Source organism: Fundulus heteroclitus, unplaced genomic scaffold, assembly GCF_011125445.2.
Source record: "Fundulus heteroclitus isolate FHET01 unplaced genomic scaffold, MU-UCD_Fhet_4.1 scaffold_48, whole genome shotgun sequence".
NCBI lineage: Eukaryota > Metazoa > Chordata > Actinopteri > Cyprinodontiformes > Fundulidae > Fundulus > Fundulus heteroclitus.
Genome location: NW_023396901.1, coordinates 950,164 through 969,299, shown reverse-complemented (window position 1 = coordinate 969,299; position 19,136 = coordinate 950,164). Strand labels below are relative to the sequence as shown.

Sequence of the window (19,136 nt, the reverse complement as noted above, 5' to 3'; positions counted from 1 at the left end):
CAGCCATTAACACATGGCAGCTCAAGTGACAACTGTGACCCTTCCTTTTGCAACCGTTTACAACAGAGAAACCACATTTTAAGCACTGCAATGTAAACCGACTGAAAAAGCACAATATATATATATATATATATATATATATATATATATATATATATATATATATATATATATATATATATATATATATATTTAGTTTGAGCATTTGTGGTGTGGAATCCCGGGGAGCTCAAAGAAGTTGACTGTTTCTGACAGCGCTCCGCGTACGTCTCACTGGCTAGTCCAGGTTGTTTACACGCTTTATGAGGAACAACAGTCGGCACAGCATTTGTATTCAGGCTTCTGCTGAAACCCAGCAGTTCCTGCTTGCTCCTGCACAGGCATGCGGTCGGTAAAATCTCTCAAGTGAGTGAACATAAAAGTGTTAAAAGCAGCTCACTGAGACCTTTGTAAACTAAATACAGCCCAATTAGATACAGCTGGGGTGAAAGTGCTCTTCTGTGCTGCCTATTGTGTGACTCTTCCTCACCTAATGGGAAGCTGCCGGATGACATCATCATCATTATGCCACCCAAAACATGGCACCTTCCGTGGGCCAAACATCTTCATCAATAAGTGGGATTTTTTATTTTTATTTTTTTCAAACAAGTTTTCATCATGCATTTACAGAATTTGTTTTTTGAGTGAGTCGGTCGTTTTTCGGCAGCTCTCTTTTGCAGGATTCGGCACAGACTTGACAGAGTATAACAAGGAAATAAAAACGCTTTAAAGCCTACAAGCGCAAACAGTCTTGCGTATTTCCAGAAAAGAAAATCGTTTGTATTTTGGTTGTGCTATTTCTTATTTGTCACCTCCTTGCACGGCAGGAGTATTTTTTTCCTCAAACTGATATAAAATAAAACATTCAAAAGGAAAAAAAATCAGAATAGCATAGTTGTGGCCTCAGAGGATAAATCAATGCTGGTGACTCAGAAGCTTCTTAAAGAATACATTTTGACACTCTCAAAGTTATTCTTTAAGAAGCTTCTTGACTTGTCGTCCAACAGCGTTTTTCTTCTGGTTTACTTCCTGCTGAGCTGTTCTCCAACATTAAAATATCTTCCTTTACTGTCAGGGCTGTCAGCAGGAGGCCGGTAACTTATTTAAACGGGTTCAGGTTGGTTGTTTTTTTTTTTGTTTCACAACCCAACACCCGTGAATTGCATTGATGTCACAGCTCACACACCTTCCTTCCCTGTTTACTTTAATGTTTTCACTGTTAATCTCCTTTGTGCGGCTGGCGCTCGGCTCACTCGCTGGACCATCTTACCTCCTTGTTCTGGCTCGTCCTGTTTTTTTGTCTTCTCGCCGTACCCGATATTTCTGGGTCATCTTTCTTTTCATAATTGGAGCTTTTCCATCCTGTTTGTCTGTGCCTCGTCGGGTTACTTCTCCCCAATGCATTTCGCTTTGTGACAGCGAAGTTTAGAACTTTGACACAGATATCTATTGCCGCACGGAGGCTTTCAAAAAAAAAAACGATCCGGCGGCTTCAAAAAGCGTCGGAAAAAGATTGCAGCCGTTCTATTTTTGGCTACACCTTTGGCGCCTTTGTTCTCCCCGGCTCCCCTGCTGGTTGGCGTTAGTTTATTGACTACCTGTCACGAGGGAGCCAGAGGTGACTCAGCGACGAAGGAATAAAAGAGGCGATTTGGTAAAAAGTAGAAAAGAGAGCGAATGGGAGCAAACAGACTTACAACCCTCTACTGCCACCTTCAATTCAAACAGTCTTGTGAGGGATTGCTACACACGTACCTACATAATGTCAGCGACATGCCAGAGTACTCTCTGAAAGACCTTTGCCCTGATAATATGTTGATAACCTAAACGAAACGGAGCGAGCTCTCCATAGAAAATGAGGTTATTGACAACTCTATGAATTGTTTATTCATGTCTTGTTTGCTTTGAAATGGACTGCAGATATTTGTGACCTGTGTGTACGTCTGGAAATCACAGCCTATCACTCATTCTCTGGGCTGGAGGAGAGCTCTGCCAATTGCCGGGGCGAAACAAACTTGTAGCAGTAAATGTCTAATTGTGCTTGTTAATCACTTTAATTACGAAAACGACCTTCCGTTGCGCTTCTTCTCCACTGCCCTGTCAGTCATTTCGCAATCCTTTTTAATTGTTTTGGCAATAACCGAATGCACTCTAAGCAGTTACGTGCCCACCGTCAACGGGTCCAGCGCAGATTCAAACCTGCCGTTCACTCGCGTTGCATATTAAATATCAGAAGATCGAAGATGATGCATACCTTGTTGGAGCCTATGAGATCATGGACAATTTGAACCATCAGAGCACTTTATTGAATGAAAATCTCAACCTGAAAAGTGAAAATGTCTCATCGTTGGGTATTGATTCATAACATATGGCCAAATCAACACAGGAAAGATTCATCAGACACAGAATCAGCGTTCCTTCTTGGCCCCCCCAGAGCTAAATTCTGTACAGAAACATTTGTGGTTATCTGAAGAGAAGAAAGCACGGGAGAGGATCCTGGGGGACTTGGCAATCTAGAGAGATTGTGCAAAGAGAAACAATTCGGTGATTCCTCCCTCTGTGTGAACTCCAACCTTGTGGCTGTGCTGTCCTACACAGACGGAAAACAAATCATTACAGCTGACAAAACTGTGTATAAGCACAATTATTTCCTTATTATAAACATATTTTATAGCATTTTCAGTTGAAATTTGAAAAAAAAAAAAAAAAGCTAAATGCAATGTCAGAAATGTTCCAAAGAACTTCCTCAGAGGCAGGCTGCCCGTCAAAGGCAAAACAAGATAACTGCCTCATGGGACACACCTCAGAAATGAGTGAGTTAATTAAAATAAGCAGATACTCAACACGTCGGTGCAATGCAGTGTTTAGAGCTCATTTTTGAACCATTTAAGCAGACAGAGTTATGTGATTAAGGAAGAATGTGTGCTTTCTAACGGCATGCTTTAAAAACTGCTGTTTGCACAAAAGGTTTATTGTGGCCATCATTTACGGTCACGATAAAAAAGAACGTGTATAATATCTGGCCTCGACCAGGTCCTTAAATTATTATTAAGACCCCACACCACAGACCTAAGCATGTTTTGTTCAGTCAATGAAGTCAAAGTGGAAACGTTTGATAAAAAGCAAGCATAAAAGCTGAAAAAACGGTTAAACTTGACCAAAATGTGCAAAACCCTGGAATATTATGGAGGCAAATTTACTATTTACAACAACTACATGTTTATCTTTTGATTCTTGTTTTGCAGGTGCACAATTTCTCCATCCATAATGAAAATCCCCCAAGTGTGTTTTGTTTTTATATTCATTTAGCAGCGAGCAAACGAATTAACAGTGAACCATGAACCAGCTTCAAACCAAACCTTCACTGAACGAAACAATATGATTATCACTCTCAAATGTCTCGATCAGATTTCCTGTGCTTCAGTCTAAAACTAATCACATTGAGATGTATAATCATTTCAAAAAAACAAACTGATGGCAACAGTTTTTATTTATTTATCTTGTGCTAAGAGAGCAGGGTCAAAGAGGTAAACCTATATGTTTCTTTAATTGATTTCTCATAACAAGTAATGGAAGACGAGTCCAAGTTCATATTGTAAATGATGTCAAATGTTTGCTTTCAGTAATGAAGAATTCTATTTACAATATACGCTTTTACAGGTCACACACACACACGAGTTGGAATAAATACATATGGTCGGCAAATAAAATAAGCTCATTACATTTTAAGCAGTGTATTTTCAAAGCAGTATTTTAGCTCGGTCCTCACGGCAATACGGGGACTTCCTTTAGTGATTCACAATCAGGTCTCTACAAAGCCATACCACACACACCCACGCACACAGGGCAAGCAGTTCACACACAGTCACATCTGAACTTAGTCTCCCAGTAGCAGACTATTTCCTCAAACAAATGCCCCTGAAGTTCACAGGTTTACATGTGGTCATATCCAGACGTTGCTTCCACCCTCCGTCTCAGTGACAAAGGGGTCTGACGTCAGGGTCCTCAGAGTCGCTGCTCTTCACTGGATCTCCCTCCAGATCGAGAAGCTCTGGACGGGGAAAAAAAACTTCCTTGGGGTCTTTACTCGCACCCTTAGTGAGGGTTCACCCGCTCCGATAAGTTTTAAGAAAATTATTATGGTTAGGATTGTGTGTCTTTGTTCGTTTCTGACCGTGTCTTCCACAGTTTACAGGCGCGTGTTTTTAAGATTTGTCCTCACTTTTATAGTCGAGCTGAAGAATCAAGTGGAAGAGAGTGAAAGCTGCGATGACCTAGACGTGAGAGGAATCAGTTCTTTAAAGCCTCAATCAAGTCGTTCCCTCCGCAGGTCAGTGGGTAGGGGTGGAGAAGGAGAGCAGTGTTTGTTTTTTTGGGGGGTGGGAGGCGAGGCGGGGGTCCGGATGCCTCGCCGACGAACCCGTGTCTTTGATGTCCTATGGGGGTCACTGTCATTGGTACATAGGCTGGACGTACTCCGGGGGGAAGTAGCCCACGCGTCCGTGACAACGACCCCTCCAACGTACCGCGTCCGAGCAGTCCATGAGTTCGATGACGTCTCCGCGCAGGAAGCGCAGCTGCGACGGGTGGTGGGGGGTGAAGTCGAAGAGAGCGTGCGCCTGATGGGGGCGCTGCGTGAGAAGAAAGAGAGGAAGATTTGTTACAAGCTGTAAAACAGTTTCAGGGATTCCCGAGAACGGCCGTCCCCACTAGGAATAGCTTTCTGACGAGGAGAGAAGAATCTGTTATAGCCAATATAGTAGATTACTGCACTCTAAAGAAGTTTTTCTTCCCTCTCATACAGATGTCTTCTCTTTTTGCTTATTTGTCACTCTAACGCCTTTCAGATCATCAATAAAGTACCACATGCATTATCTATCAGTCTAATAACTTTAGTAAACACAAAAAACTGTTTACAGATGATTTCATTCATTAAGGTAAAAAAATGATCTAGCCGTGTCTGGTTCTATGTGTAAAACCCTCCATAATTTTTAATCATGAGTAAATTGTGATTAATCACATTTTTCAAGTTCAATTTCCCTAACCACACCAGGGCCTAATTACTGCCATACCAGAAAAACTATAGATAGTCTCTTTGAGACACAGGTTTTCATTTACAGGTCAAATCTGATGAATTATTTAAATAGAACCTGTCTCCATGAAGTAGTGTAAAAGATATCAAAAAGCAACACAGGTGAGCAGGTGAGAAACAACTTTACTGACATCTATCCATCTGGAATGAATTACAAACCCATATAGAAGGTTTTGGGGCTCCCGCTGACCCCAATGAGAGCCGATATTTGCAAATGGAGCTCACAAAAGAACCCATAGAAACCCAGGATGGGAAAAAAACTTCTACCAGGTCTGGAGGGAAGTTACTTTTTAAAATAGGGTGAATTTAGATGTTTTTCCTCTTGATAAATTAAAGCCATCCATTCTGCCATTGTCTAAAAGAACTAAATGTGGGGTTGGGTGGGGGGTAGGTGGTGGGCTGATACCTGTCTCCAGCAGAAAGTAGGCAGGGTACAATCTGGACAGTTTTCCCAGTCCATCGCAGGGCAACTTAGAGTATTTACTGTACATCTAGGAACTGAACTGTAAGTTTTATTGACGTAACTATTCTATTCCCACCTTTTTGTTCTGAGCACACTGGAGAAGGAAAAATGTTCGTTCTGAACAGATGTTAGCATTTCACAATTACTTTAATGAAAACACAGAAATGTGACTAAAGTGTAGCTGTGACTCAGTAGTATTCACACCAACACATTTGAAGAATGAAACATACAATGTCCGGAAAGTCTGAGTCATCAAAGACCAGCCTCACGTGTGTAGGAGGGTTACGCTGCAGGGGAAGGGGGGGGGGTTACATGTGCTTTAATAAAGTTCACCCCAGTGTTTGTGGCAGAATTACTTAAATCAGAGATGAAAGATCAACATGTCTGCAAAACCTTATTCATCATGATTGGCTTCAAACCCGCATCTCTGATGCACATTGAACCTCAGTTGGAAATCACTTGTTGCTTGCTTTGCCTCTCTTCTTTAAAAACAATCCAATGCAGCACGTTTCATGGAATATATCCAATAATGATGTCTGGCCGTGTTTTTATTTTTTTACTCTTCACATCATTTCATCTCAGAGATGTTTTATTCCTTATTATTATTTTTTAAAAATTGTTTTTTAGGGGTTGGAGGAGGAGCGCTCTCCACTGAAGGAATGCTAAAACTCATACAGAATAGGTCGTGTTTCTCATCTGTGGAGATGTGTTAGTTAATTAAACAGCCACGATCTCGTTCATGAAATTCCCCTCAGAATGCTGCTTATGTGAAGCTTTCGCACTTGGTACTAACCTCATGTGTCGGTATCCAAATTATCCAAATGCATATCTGCCTTTTAGTCAATTAGCTCGGTTATTTACATTAAAAGAGATGTTCAAATTGCGTTTTTATGTTAAAAATTGCCATCTTTGTTCCTTGTTTTATCTATTCATTTCATCAAGCATTTATTTTTCCAGACCATGCTGAGCTTTTGCGTTCATGTCAAATATTAACTCTCAGAAGGGTTTCCTATCAAGTCAGAAGCCGTGGACAGACAGGTAGAAATATTGAACCAAATGTGCATGAAGTGTGAGGATTCATTCATTTTTAAACGGTATGCATTAAAACACACACAACAAAAATGTAATCCTCTCAATTCCACTGGAAGACACGTTGGATATGGGGAAACAATATGACTGAAACAAAATGGATCGGTTGTGGAGATTAGACAAGAGAAGCAGAAACGAAAATAGGCTGGTGACCAGAACCAGATCGTTTTCCCCTGATGCTCGATGTTGCACCGCAAATTTCAATCAGGGAATGTATTTGGCCTTGCAGCACGGCTTTCTGGTCTAGCCTGACGAGTAACGCATGTTTTCATAAAACCTTCATCAGGGTTGAGCTTCACGAGGCATAAAAGTCGTACAACTCCGACTTTAAAATGACACAACCGTAACTTAAAAAGGTTATGACGATTTTAAAGCCCAGAATGATGAGGGCGACGGTCAGATAGATGTACCCCGGCGATGCGCACACCCACAGAAAACAGCGACAAAGAACATCAGGAAAACATATCAGCGGTTCTGTTCAGTTCAATCCTCAGACGCCGAAGCTCTCTCTGTCTCGCTGTGCTTTTCCTTGAGCTTCGACAGAAGCAGTGCTTTTCTTCTCCCCTGATACCCGGCCTCCTCTGATCTGTGTTGACTGGTGGAGTAAAAGCAGTTTAAGAGCAGCGGAATAACAGCGGCTATTTTAGGAGGGAACGTCTCAAACGTAACCAACCTCTTAGCTGTCAGCCGCGCTCCCACGGACGAGAGTGGACGTGCCATGAGCTAGGAGGGAGCTGAGAGACTGAAAGGAATACCGATGTGCTTTGGTTGCACGTGTGTGAACGGGCCTACGGTGTGTGTCGCTGCTGAAATCTGGGATGTTGCTGTGGGTTTATCTATCCGGCACTGAGGTCAAACATGCACAGGTAAAGAGATACATAAACAAGTAGAAATCTGAGTCAGATGCATTATTAGGCTAAAAAAATTATTATTATTCTTGTTGCTAACAAAGTAAAAATTGTCTAGAGCCACACGGCCTTTACAGTTTTTCATTTTTTCTTTTTAAATGTTTGTTTTTTATGTCTAAGTTAACCATCCTTGATTCAAGCATTTAAACAACCAAAACATCAAGGCTTTACACTAAGACTATGAATGTTTTCTGAAACCACCCACCAATTACAGCAGGTGGCTGCTCACACTGAGTCTGCTTCTCCCCCCCGCGGACACGATTCTTTCCACTGTTGTCACGTGCCTGTTCAGTATGGGGTATTGCTGCAAAGTTAACACTTCATGCAATTGGCTGGACTTATTTATTTATTTTACCAAGCTGAATAATAAACCTTATTGTAATCACGATCAACTTAGAATGCACGTAATTGAATCTGCCTGTGTGATTGGACTGAACTGATTTCTGTGGATATAAAAATCTGGCTCCAGAGCCACAGCTTGTAAACCTTTGGTTCTTTTTTTTAGACATCAAAATGCCATAAAAAGAAATCAAAGTATGTCAGCGTAATGGGGCAGAATGTGAAATATTCAGTGTATGTTAATATTTTTGCAGGGGAATGATAAAACACAAACGGGGGCTGAGATGGTTTGACTTGTGCGTATTCTTTCCGCGGCACATTGTGATTAGTGATAGTTTGGAGGGAAGAAATAGGGCCCATCCATTTTGGCATCCTCTTCAGTAAACCCACTTCAACCCGGAGAGAGCCCTCACAGCCGTACAATTTAATCAGTAATGTGAACAGACTGCGTCTTTGTTCTAATTTGGTCTCCACGTTTTTGCTCACATGACATTTGAGGTCCGAATAAAAACCCTTTCACCCTGCCTGCGTTACTGCTGATGAAGGACAAACGATGCTTCCACGGGGCTTTTTCGTTTGAAAAAGAAAACATGGTAGCACAAGGGCACGGGGATGTTAAGGATGAGGTGGGGAAATATTTGGGGGAAAAGGCTGAAAATCGTTTGCCATTCTGCTGCGCGCAGATAGAAAAGAGCCATGTAATGAGCTGGAAAGGAATTAGTTTGAGAAGACTGACGGCACAATGGGGATGAGAACATGAAAAGCAGTGTGACTCAATTAAACCGGCGCTCAATTAGTTCAGGTCTGTGGCACTGACCCATATAACTGAAACAAAGGAAGTAGTCATCTTGTGAGGAAGTGATTTTTACGTAATTATTATCTTTTTCCCTGAGTTTTGATTATGTCTATGACCTACCTGGGCTCCACAATAAATCTGCAAGTTTAACATCACCATCTTCACAGACAGGCAACCAAAAAGACAACTTTCACAAGGTCCAAAATTCTGTTCTACTATTCTTATCCATCCATTATCTATACCTGCAGGATACACCCTGGACAGGTAATCAGTCCATCACAGGCTTTCCTTTTTTTTTATGAGCACGAACAAAACGTCACTTGTTGCTTGAGAACCCTTTATATGTGTGGCTAATGATCAAAAGCCAGAAAACGATTGTCTACTATACCTTTAAGTTCTCAGCATCACATGGTGCCGCTCTACTGTTCTTCACTGTTGGGCTGCAATGTTTTAGACATGTCATCATTATCAGATATTCCCTTCATTAATTCAATTCAATTCTATTATATTTATGTAGCGCCAATTCACAACGCATGTCATCTCAAGGCACTTTACAAAGTCAATAGATTCAAATGATCCAGACAGATTGGTTAAAAAGTTTTCTATCTAAGGAAACTCAGTAGATTGCATCAAGTCTTGACAAGCAGCATTCACTCCTCCTGAAAGAACGTAGAGCCACAGTGGACAGTCTTCTGCATTGTCCATGGCTTTGCAGCAATCCCTCATACTTAGCAAGCATGCAGCGACAGTGGAGAGGAAAACTCCCCTTTAACAGGAAGGAAAACCTCCAGCAGAACCAGGCTCAGTATAAACGGTCATCTGCCTCGACCGACTGGGGGTTAGAGAAGACAGAGCAGAGACACAGAAGCACACATTGATCAAGGAATCCTTTCTATGTTATATGGCGATGGCAGATGATCTGCTCCCCTGGATGATGTCACAGCTAACAGAACGCCAGACCATGTGTACCTATTATGAAGAAAACTATCATAGAGAGAATATAAAGTTAAAAGTTGAAATAACAACAAACAATGCAAATTGGAGAACAGTAGGAGAATTCAGCAGATAAAAATAGACCCTGATCTCCTCCAGCAGCCTAAGCCTTTAGCGGCATAACTACAGAGATAGCTCAGGCTACCATGAGCCACTCTAACTAGAAGCTTTATCAAAAAGGAAAGTTTTAAGGCTAGTCTTAAAAGTAGACAGGGTGTCTGCCCCACAGACCAAAACTGTATTAATGAAGTACCAGATAAATATGTACTAAAATAAGCATTAACCCTACTATACCAGCTCAGATTCCCTCATTTCCTTCTCAGAACTCAAGCCTCTCACACACACATGTCCGGCTTCATTAATATCTTATTTATATTTCAGAAATGTCTTCCCAAGACATTTTCTTTAATTAGGAAAATCTAAGTTACCTCTAAATATCTTTGTATCTAAGAGATGAGTTGTCAGCATGTCCGTAACTCCAGGTTAAAGGCTTTTGTTCTTTCTCCCCGGGTGCTGGAGTGTCCAACAGGTGTTTATACAGAAATGTTAAACTTAAAATCCATGTTTGTCCTGCCTGAGCCCGACAGCATGTCTGCTGATGATTCAAAACGTTGTGTCTGTGTTCATTTGAAAATATCTTTAGGGACTAAGTTGATTTAAATGCAAAATGCAAAATCACCTTTTTCAGCCCTTACATATTTTTTGTGTACTTTGAGTCTCTATAAATGCTGAAAATTAGAATTTAGTCTCTCCAGGTGCTGTGTAGATATCTCCATATTCTCTTTGGGCCATGTTTTTCAACCAATCAGTGTTACTCCGTTTCCTATTATGTGTTTTGAACAATTACGTAGCAGCATTTCTAGCGGAGCTGCTAAACAAGGTCATGGACCTCTGGCTGACCAATTTTGCAAATATTGGTCAATAAGGATGCCGTGGCTACTATTGGGGATAATATTCGGTTGTTGGATATATTAACCCACACAATTCATTACACCGACTGCCAGCATACCACAAAAATGGCTGAACGGGGTGGAGTGGAACGCTTTGAGACCTGGAGGGGGGACGGGGGTGAAGCGCCTCTTTTTGATTTAATGAGACAGCACCAAAACGAGGAGCTCTCAGACAAACCTCAGAGTAGAAGCAAAAGAGGTGCTGTGGGGCAATAATAACAACGAATTGAGACTAAGACATTGTAGTTCCACTTTATATAGACCACAACTGAATGACTGAAATGTAAAAGAAGAACTTAAAAGCATGAAATGTCGCCTTCGAGGAAAATTGGGCTCATTAAAATGTAGAAGTCCTCTAACTCGTGATTTTCTTTTTTTTTTCCACAAGAATATGTCAGCATTATCAAGAGGACTGAAATGCTGTACTGTGGTTTGGGCATTATGTTTCAGAATACTGCATCTGTCTGTGGTTTAAATGGCAAAACCTAATCATGTGTGCAGTGAAGCAGCTTCAAGGATCCGAAATGCATCTGTCTACAAAGTTATTTTTGATATTGTGCCTCTGAACAAAGCTGACTCTCTCTTATCCAAATTTTCAGCCTTCATTGCCGCTTTTTTTTTTTTCAATTTTTCCTTTTCTCCCATCTTCCAACTCATGAGAGCTGAACATTGTGTAGCTACATTAAATCATGCATCACATCAAACAGACGATTAAGTCAGAGCAATTGCATCTTTTTTGGCGTAATTAAGTTATTAGAAAAATAATATTGTGTTCTTGATGTGATGTCAGGAAACAGCTTACAGATAATGGAGTCTTATTGATTATTGTCAAAAATAAAATGAATGCACAGAGAGGGTTGCTACTGTGTTTCCTTTCTGGCTTGCTTTTCTCAGAGTGGTATGTTATTGCTTCCTTATTAACTTCTAGCTAACCAGGTGTTCTGTTTCTGGTCTGCCCGGCACTCGCTTCGTCAGGCATCAATGTGTCACTGAAGCAGCTGCCTGAGGAAAAAAAGCTGCGGCTGAAATACTCAAGTCTGATTAAACTTTACCATATATGGTAACTGACTTTGGAAGCTACCTCTTCAAAGTGCAATGCAAATGAAATGAACATTGATGAAAACTGTCACATGAATATAAAAAAAAAATAAAAATGTATTATTGGGTAACATTGTAGATTGTAAAAGTGTCAGTGTCTTCCACTGAATCGGACCAGACTGCCACTCTCTTTGGGTCGTACATTTTATCCGCCTCCCATGTGACAGCTGTCTGTTTGAACACCGTCACAACGGCCTACAGCTAAATTCCTCCCTTGCACCTGATCCAGATGTGCTTGTTAAGAGAACCGAATGGGTTCCCTTACAAAACCCTTGAAGCATGTGGTTTAGTCATGACGCAAGGTGCTTTTAAACAAGAATTTCATTTGTGATTAATCTGATTAGGGAAATTAAAGGCTTTTTCTGGGGGGGGGGGGGGGGTGTTCAGGTAATGTTTACCTGAACGTTTCAGGCACATAGCACCTGTCTGGCTGCGCATAAAAAAAAAAAAAAAACATCTCTCAGGAATAATAAAAAAAAGCACTGCATTACATTAGCTATTAATAACCAAATCTGAACTATAACATCTAGGTTTTATAAAGCTGATGGAAATCATACCTCCAGCCTTGTTTGATGGCAGATAACCACGTTCCATAACATTGGGGAGAAAAGAGCAGTCTGAGTCTGATGGATCAAATTTGCTGCAGATTTACTGCAGTAAATCTCCCCATCATAAGGATCAATATATGTGGATCATCATCAGATGAGCGTGCGACCTCTGCATTCAACACACTTTATATTATTTTCAGTTATTGAATTTTTTCATCTTGAAGATGCAGAATACAAATTACAATAGGGGGGATGAAAGATTTTATAACAAAGTTTAATAAAAAATGTTTTTCTTCCAACATCGAATGTACGTTGTATGTATAATGAAAAATAAAGGACTTTCCTTTCCTATCCACTGGTTATACCAGTGCCTTTCCCTTTCTTTTCCTTTGCTGCACACACTACAGAGGGAGCTTTTCTAAGGCCATGGTTGATTTCTAAAGGGAGAAAAAAAATAGCTGAGCTGTAGTCAGATGCATCTGAAGGACTAAAATAACATATGGCATCACTACAAACGAGGCTTCTTGATATACATTGATCTTGTCAGTTTCAGAGTTGCTTTGGGAATATGCAGCCTTAACGAGGTTCATAAAGTGTGTTAAAAATAAAACAAGAGAAACAAAAAACCTTAAATTATCATCACTTGTGACATGTTTTCTCTGAGGCAAGCTCTATTCCCTCTTTGGACTGGAGTTAAGGTATTTTTAAGCTCTTTGCTTGCTTGTTAAAATAATTAATTTTAGCAAAACCATTTATAAAAAAAAAAGAAATGTGCACAACAAAAGTTTCCATTTGCAACTGTATATATGTAACTAGTCATTTTATATATATAGATATCAAAAATATTCAATATAACAAAACAGTTTTTCTCTTGCTTGGATGTTGTCAGTAACATCAGCAAAGAGGCTTTCTTCTAACCAAGCAGCAGCCTATTTGTCACTTCTCTAGAAAGCCAAGAAAAAGAAGATTTCTCTAAGAGATAATTGTGACGCCATTGTCAGCAATGCCTCTTCTCTGGCACGTGTTCAGTCCTCATGGTAACCAACTATTTTATCGATATGATATGTAGTGGTAGTCTTCACTGCTTTCATTAATGGACCAACATGAATGGCTCACATTTAAACTCTCAAGGCTTCACCTGCAAAAACAGCTTTTCTACAAGTTTCTTCAAATCATTTTTCTCAGACCAAATGTCTAGCCAAAGTAACCTCTTATTCTACACAGGTAGTGTTCAGAGATTAAATATGGTGTGTATGACCTTTGGCAAGGTCATACACGCCATATCTGACGCACCTTGTCTGTTAAAAAAAAAACAGCAGTCAGAAATTTTAACGGCTGTCTAATGTGCCAAAACTTTTGTGATACACCAAGTCCTCGTTTGATTGGTTGATTAGATCCATGGGACATCTCTTCCCCGAAAACTCCGGCTTCTAGGGCAGCTTGGTTCTGGTTCTCAAAAAGAAAGACCCATCCATCAAGATGACTTGCCTGACTGGATTTAGGAGGACCCTGTCAGCTTTGGTTTTAATAAAATGCTTTTGTTGTCAGTGAATAGTTCTCTATTTTTATAGGAAGCTGTGCAAGATTTCAGTTTTCTTAGAATGACCTTTAGCTTTATCTCTGCCTTAAGCCTCCTGCTTAAGGCAGAGATAAATTACAGACCAACCAGGTATTTATTCACCAACATTAAACAGGTATAGAAACTGGCAGAAAACCTTGGTCAACAGGTGAAACGAGGTCTCAGCTGAAGGTCTCAAGGATCTCAAAGTGGAAATATGTTTATCAGTTCTTCCTTTTCAGATTGAAATCACTCAGTTTATATAACATAGAACTGCAATGCTTTTTCCACTTCGATCCCCCGCTACGACCATCTCAGTTATTGTGTCCATGGGCAAGACACTTCAATTGCCTGTTGCCGGTGGTCAGAGGGCCCGTTGGCGCCAATGTATGGCAGCCACAGAGTAAAAAAAAAAAAAAAAAAAAAAAAAAAAAAAAAAATAATAATATATATATATATATATATATATATATATATATATATATATATATATATATATATATATATGTATATGTATATATATGGAGAGAGAGAGAGAGAGAGAGATAGAGAGAGAGAGAGAGAGAGAGAGAGAGAGAGAGAGAGAGAGAGAGAGATCTACATATGACCTGGACAGACTACATTGCAAATTTCCGCCCTCCTAGAGACTCCAGGTACACAACAAAAGTATTTAAGGACTAAAACAGTGGATTTTGCATGATAAACCAGGGGCAGCCTTTTATAACTACTTCACCCTCAAAATAATAAAGCTACCATGAAACAGGGCAAACAAAACATATCAACAAACACCTACCTTATGACTCAAACATCCAAATACTCTATTTAACAAACATTATCACTGGAAAATATTAAAACCACATTTCTAATTCTAGATTTAAATCTATGACGTTAAACCCTAAAGTACAAGGTTTACTGGTACTTTCCCCCTTCTCAATCCATACATTTGCTTTTCCAGAGCCTTTGAAAGGTTCTCAAGCCCCCAGGGAAATCTTTTAACCAAAACACCCTGCAGAGGAAAAGACCGAGGTAAGTCATCTGCACAGCAAATACTACAATACACTTAAAACATCAAAATTTCACAACTCATTTCAAAGTCTATTAGTTAAAGCATTGCTTTTTGTTACCCATTTAATAGCTTGTGTTCACAGAACAGGCCTTCATCTGTGTCAGCTGAGGAGAAGCTGTCAAAGCTCAACCACACAAAGAGAAACAATAAAATACTTCAATCTGTTTCTCATTTTCTAATCCTTTCATTGAATGCAACATTTAAAACAATTAATATTTAAAATGTGTTCCAATATAAGTAATGAAGACCTTAAACCTGGTTCACCAACACATCAAACAATAAGGGCCAGACCTGTTAGTTTGAGTCTGTGACAAACCTTCAGCCAAAACAACCGCTGTTTGAATGGAGAGTTCCCCATCAGCCAAGAGATCAGACGGTGTCTTTTTATATGATAGAGATCTCTAAATGGTGAGGTCAAAAATGTATCCATCAGATAAATTGATTTTGGGTTACGACTGTGACTGGTTTATGGACATTAATATAATCTAATGTAGCTTAATCCCACAACGGAGAGTCTCAGATAATGACCACAGCAGTACTGTAGGTTTGCAACCGATCCATCACATAGTATGGGATTTGGACTAAATAATTCGAGCTGTTTCCACCACTAGCTAGAAATTATTGCTATAGAAATGGTGAAAAACACAGAAAGCCATTGATGGCCGGAGGGTTGCATGCTGGTTGTGTACTCACAGTTATAAAAACAATTGTCCCTGTAACCCAAGGAATGAACATTGGTCGGAAAAAAACTAACCACCTCCATCTCTGTGCATCCTCACAATGCTAGCTCGCTCAGTTGACTGTCTTTTCGGCTAATCATGACGCTACTCCGCTATAACAAGGCGTCTTATATCTGCCAGACATCGCCGAAGGTTATCCAAATGAAAACGTCCCACTCTGTGGAACATGAAGACAAAGATATTTTTCCCGGAGCGCGAAATGTCGCAACAGATGTGCGCACAGCCATTTTAAAATGCATGAGTAAAAGGCTTTTAATGTATCACTGGATTATGGGCCAAACTATAGGAGCTGATTGAAATTGAAATGAAATCCAGAGTAAAATGTGGATTCATGTTACTGGAGAGATTAATTCAACAACAGACCCTGCTTCCCTTAAGTTTATGATACCAAAGTTAATCACTATAAAATCATCTGATCTTTCGTCTCTCTGAGAAGTACCCACTCTTGAAAAGTGACGTCATATGTTTTTCTAACGCAACAATGATTAGCTCATCACCACAACTGTATGAGATGTAGCACTAATGAGTCATGTGACCTTTAAGTTCCCAGTCACTTCCAGTGAGACCTTGACTTCTACTGAGTGCAGCAACAGGGTCATCGTACGAGGAGAGAATTGCTGTGGTGCATTAAATCACCGTCAGTTAAACTGCAGTTTTTGAGCTAATACTGAATGTGACAACATGCAGGCTCTAATAACTACAATGTTGTCAAAGCTTCTAATCTAATCAACTTGATTCAATTTCTTGTTGCAAACCGAAGCAATTCATTCAAGTTCTTTTCATTTTGGAGTGTGGGACAATAGAGGAAGTGACACAAAGGAAGGAAGAGGGGTAAGACACAAGGGACAAAAATAAGGAAGGACAAATTTAAGGAAAAAAGGAATGACGGGAAGACACCTGGAATAAAGGAAGGACTGAGAGAAATGAACATTTTTGCAACCTTGTACGTTCCAGTGAAATTTGTTGTCTGCATCCCTCAGGGAACAGCGGGCTGCCACTGTGCAGCACTCAGGGAGCATTCTGGGGCTAAGGGCCCAACTCAGGGACACAGATGCAGTCTGTGGAATTCGAACCAGGGGAGATGCTCTCGCAACTAGGCCATCGCCCCCACAAGGACGAAAAGACAGACTAAAGGCAAAACCCAACGGGACAACGCAAGTAAGAGCCCAAGGAAGAAAAGAAGGAAGAGGAATTAAGGAGGGAAGGACACAAGAAAGCATTTTAGTACAAAAAAGCAAGTAAAACATAAATACCAAGAGAAATAAAAGTTTAAGACTAGAAAAGGAACCCTGTGTTGCACACTGAAGGCGTTTCCAAAACCCAAGCAGCCGTCTGAAAGGAGCTTCTGCAAACCTCGTTAATCGTCCTTTGCTCTTATTTCCATCTTCACAGCTCATGTTTCTTATGCAAAACACAACTAAAAATAAATCATGAAATCAGAAACAAGGCCAAAAGGCACTCTCCAATACAAACATATTTATTTTTTTTTTCCCCATGAAGCAGCCTCATAAGCCTCATAGCGATAAGCACAGAACAGTCACTTAATAAATTACCTCCAACAAGCAGAGTCCTAATCTCAAATGTCAGCCCAGGGGAATGAATGTAACGTGATGAGTATTACCAGACTGACACAGTTAGCGTGATAACCCGCACGCTCTCAGCACCGCGGCGGATCAAAAGCATCTGTAGCGACTGTGCAAGCCTGTGGGTGCAACTTGTCTGGCACTGACAGGAATAGCTGCCAAGCGGTGCGAGCTTTGTCTTTCTAATGCCCATCTGATCATCACCTTTTTTTTTTTTCTCCCACAGGGACATTATTCTTCTGCGTGCGATACTATCGAGAGGATCGTTAGCTGTTTGCCAAATATCAGTTTTGCATGCCCGTGCTGTGTTCTGTCATCTCAACGACTGATGATGATGATGATGATGATGATGGATTTTCTCGCACCGGAGTGGCAGCAGTCCTGCGATCTTTCATTATGAGCAGCACCTTTGTGTCAAACCGGCGCAGCATATGGAGCGCTCCTGGATCTGTTCGTGGCAGAACAGTTTGTGTCTTGAGGTTGAGGCAAAATGAAAAAGGAACAGTTGGGCAGTGCGTTGTGTTACTTTACTGTGTCTGATTTTTGGAGTTGTACAAGAGCGGAAGCACAACGTAGTTTGATGAAGATGTGTGGCTGATGAGAGCAGATGTGCTTTCTAAGGTTTAGTGAGCATATTAATGGTGAAACTGAAAAATGAAGTCTAAAGACTTAAGCGGAAAGCTGATTTTTTTTTTCCAGAAAGAAGATGTAATAAATATAGTTTCACTTCTAGAATCTAAAAAAAAAAAAAATGCATACTCCATCTGAAAAACAGTTCTAATATGAATAACACATTTCTTAAAACTGAAAAAGAAAGAGAAAATTCAGCTTGAAATTCTTGAAAACCATCATTTTTCCCGTGGTTACCATGGTGAAATAAAAGCCAGACAGGAATAGAGAAAGAAACAATGAGTCACATATGCTCACCCTGGCAAAGTGCTCCGGGTCTCTCAGATACACCGTCCTCTCCTTAGCAATGCTGTTGCTGTGGTAGAAGTCCACCAGCTCGTTGAGGGAGGAGAAGGCCTCGTCCCACACGTAGTACTGGCTGCAGCGGTCCTGCAGCACCTTGAAATGTTGAACGTGGTCGCCATAACTGTAAAACACATGACGGGAGAAAAGGGGGAAAATAAGGGCTTCTTGTTTAACAGTGTAATGGTTAACGGATTAGTCCACAAAACAATTGTAAAAAAATATACTTCAAATGTCTAGCTCAATTAAACAGAATGGTGATATTTTTCTTTCACCTATACACGGACTAAACTCTGGCATTGCATTTAATGCCATTTTTAAAGGGATATCCATAGCAGGGTCAATGTTGACAACCACAATCATCCTATTGTCGAAATGGCTGCAACAAGACCCAATAATTAAAAAATATATATATAAAATCTCACTGTCTGGCTTACTTTTGTCAGAAAAGTATATGCTACTTTTCTAACTTCCTGTGGCCGTTAGCTTTACTGCAGGCCTAGTTTGTTCTTCAATGAGAGGTAGCTACGTAAAAATGAGTATCTGCACTAAATAAGTCACACAAGCACCTGTCGACTCCTCTAAATCTGAGTGCTACACTGCTCCCTCCAGGCCAGGTGTAGGACTTTGCATCCAGGTGAAAACTTTACATACACAATAGAACCACAGATACAGAAAACTTTAATTTAAAAAATCTGCTGGAAAATCTTTATTTTCCTTCTCCTCTACAGCAGTGCAGAGCTTGGGTGCTATATAGGCCACCACAAGGCGGAGCTGCAGCCTGGTTGTCCCCCAGCTTCCCAGACCAGAGGTCAAGACTGAAACAAATTAGGAAAAAGGAAAGAGTTTCTTCATATCACGAGTTGTTTTTGGCAGACGATCCTTTCAGGTCAAGCTTTGGA

General features: G+C 40.4%; 1 protein-coding gene across 1 annotated transcript in view; it reads right to left on the bottom strand.

Annotated features, from left to right (window-relative positions):
- Positions 1-3,511: 3,511 nt before the first annotated feature.
- Positions 3,512-19,136, bottom strand: part of grapa (GRB2 related adaptor protein a) — a 44,860-nt gene continuing 29,235 nt past the window's right edge. The window contains exons 4-5 of the mRNA XM_012876643.3: positions 18,190-18,358; positions 3,512-4,670 (exon numbers count right to left, since the gene is read on the bottom strand). Coding sequence (XP_012732097.1) covers positions 4,491-4,670; positions 18,190-18,358 — 349 coding nt within the window. The 3' untranslated portion in view covers positions 3,512-4,490. The remainder of the gene's footprint in view (positions 4,671-18,189; positions 18,359-19,136) is intronic.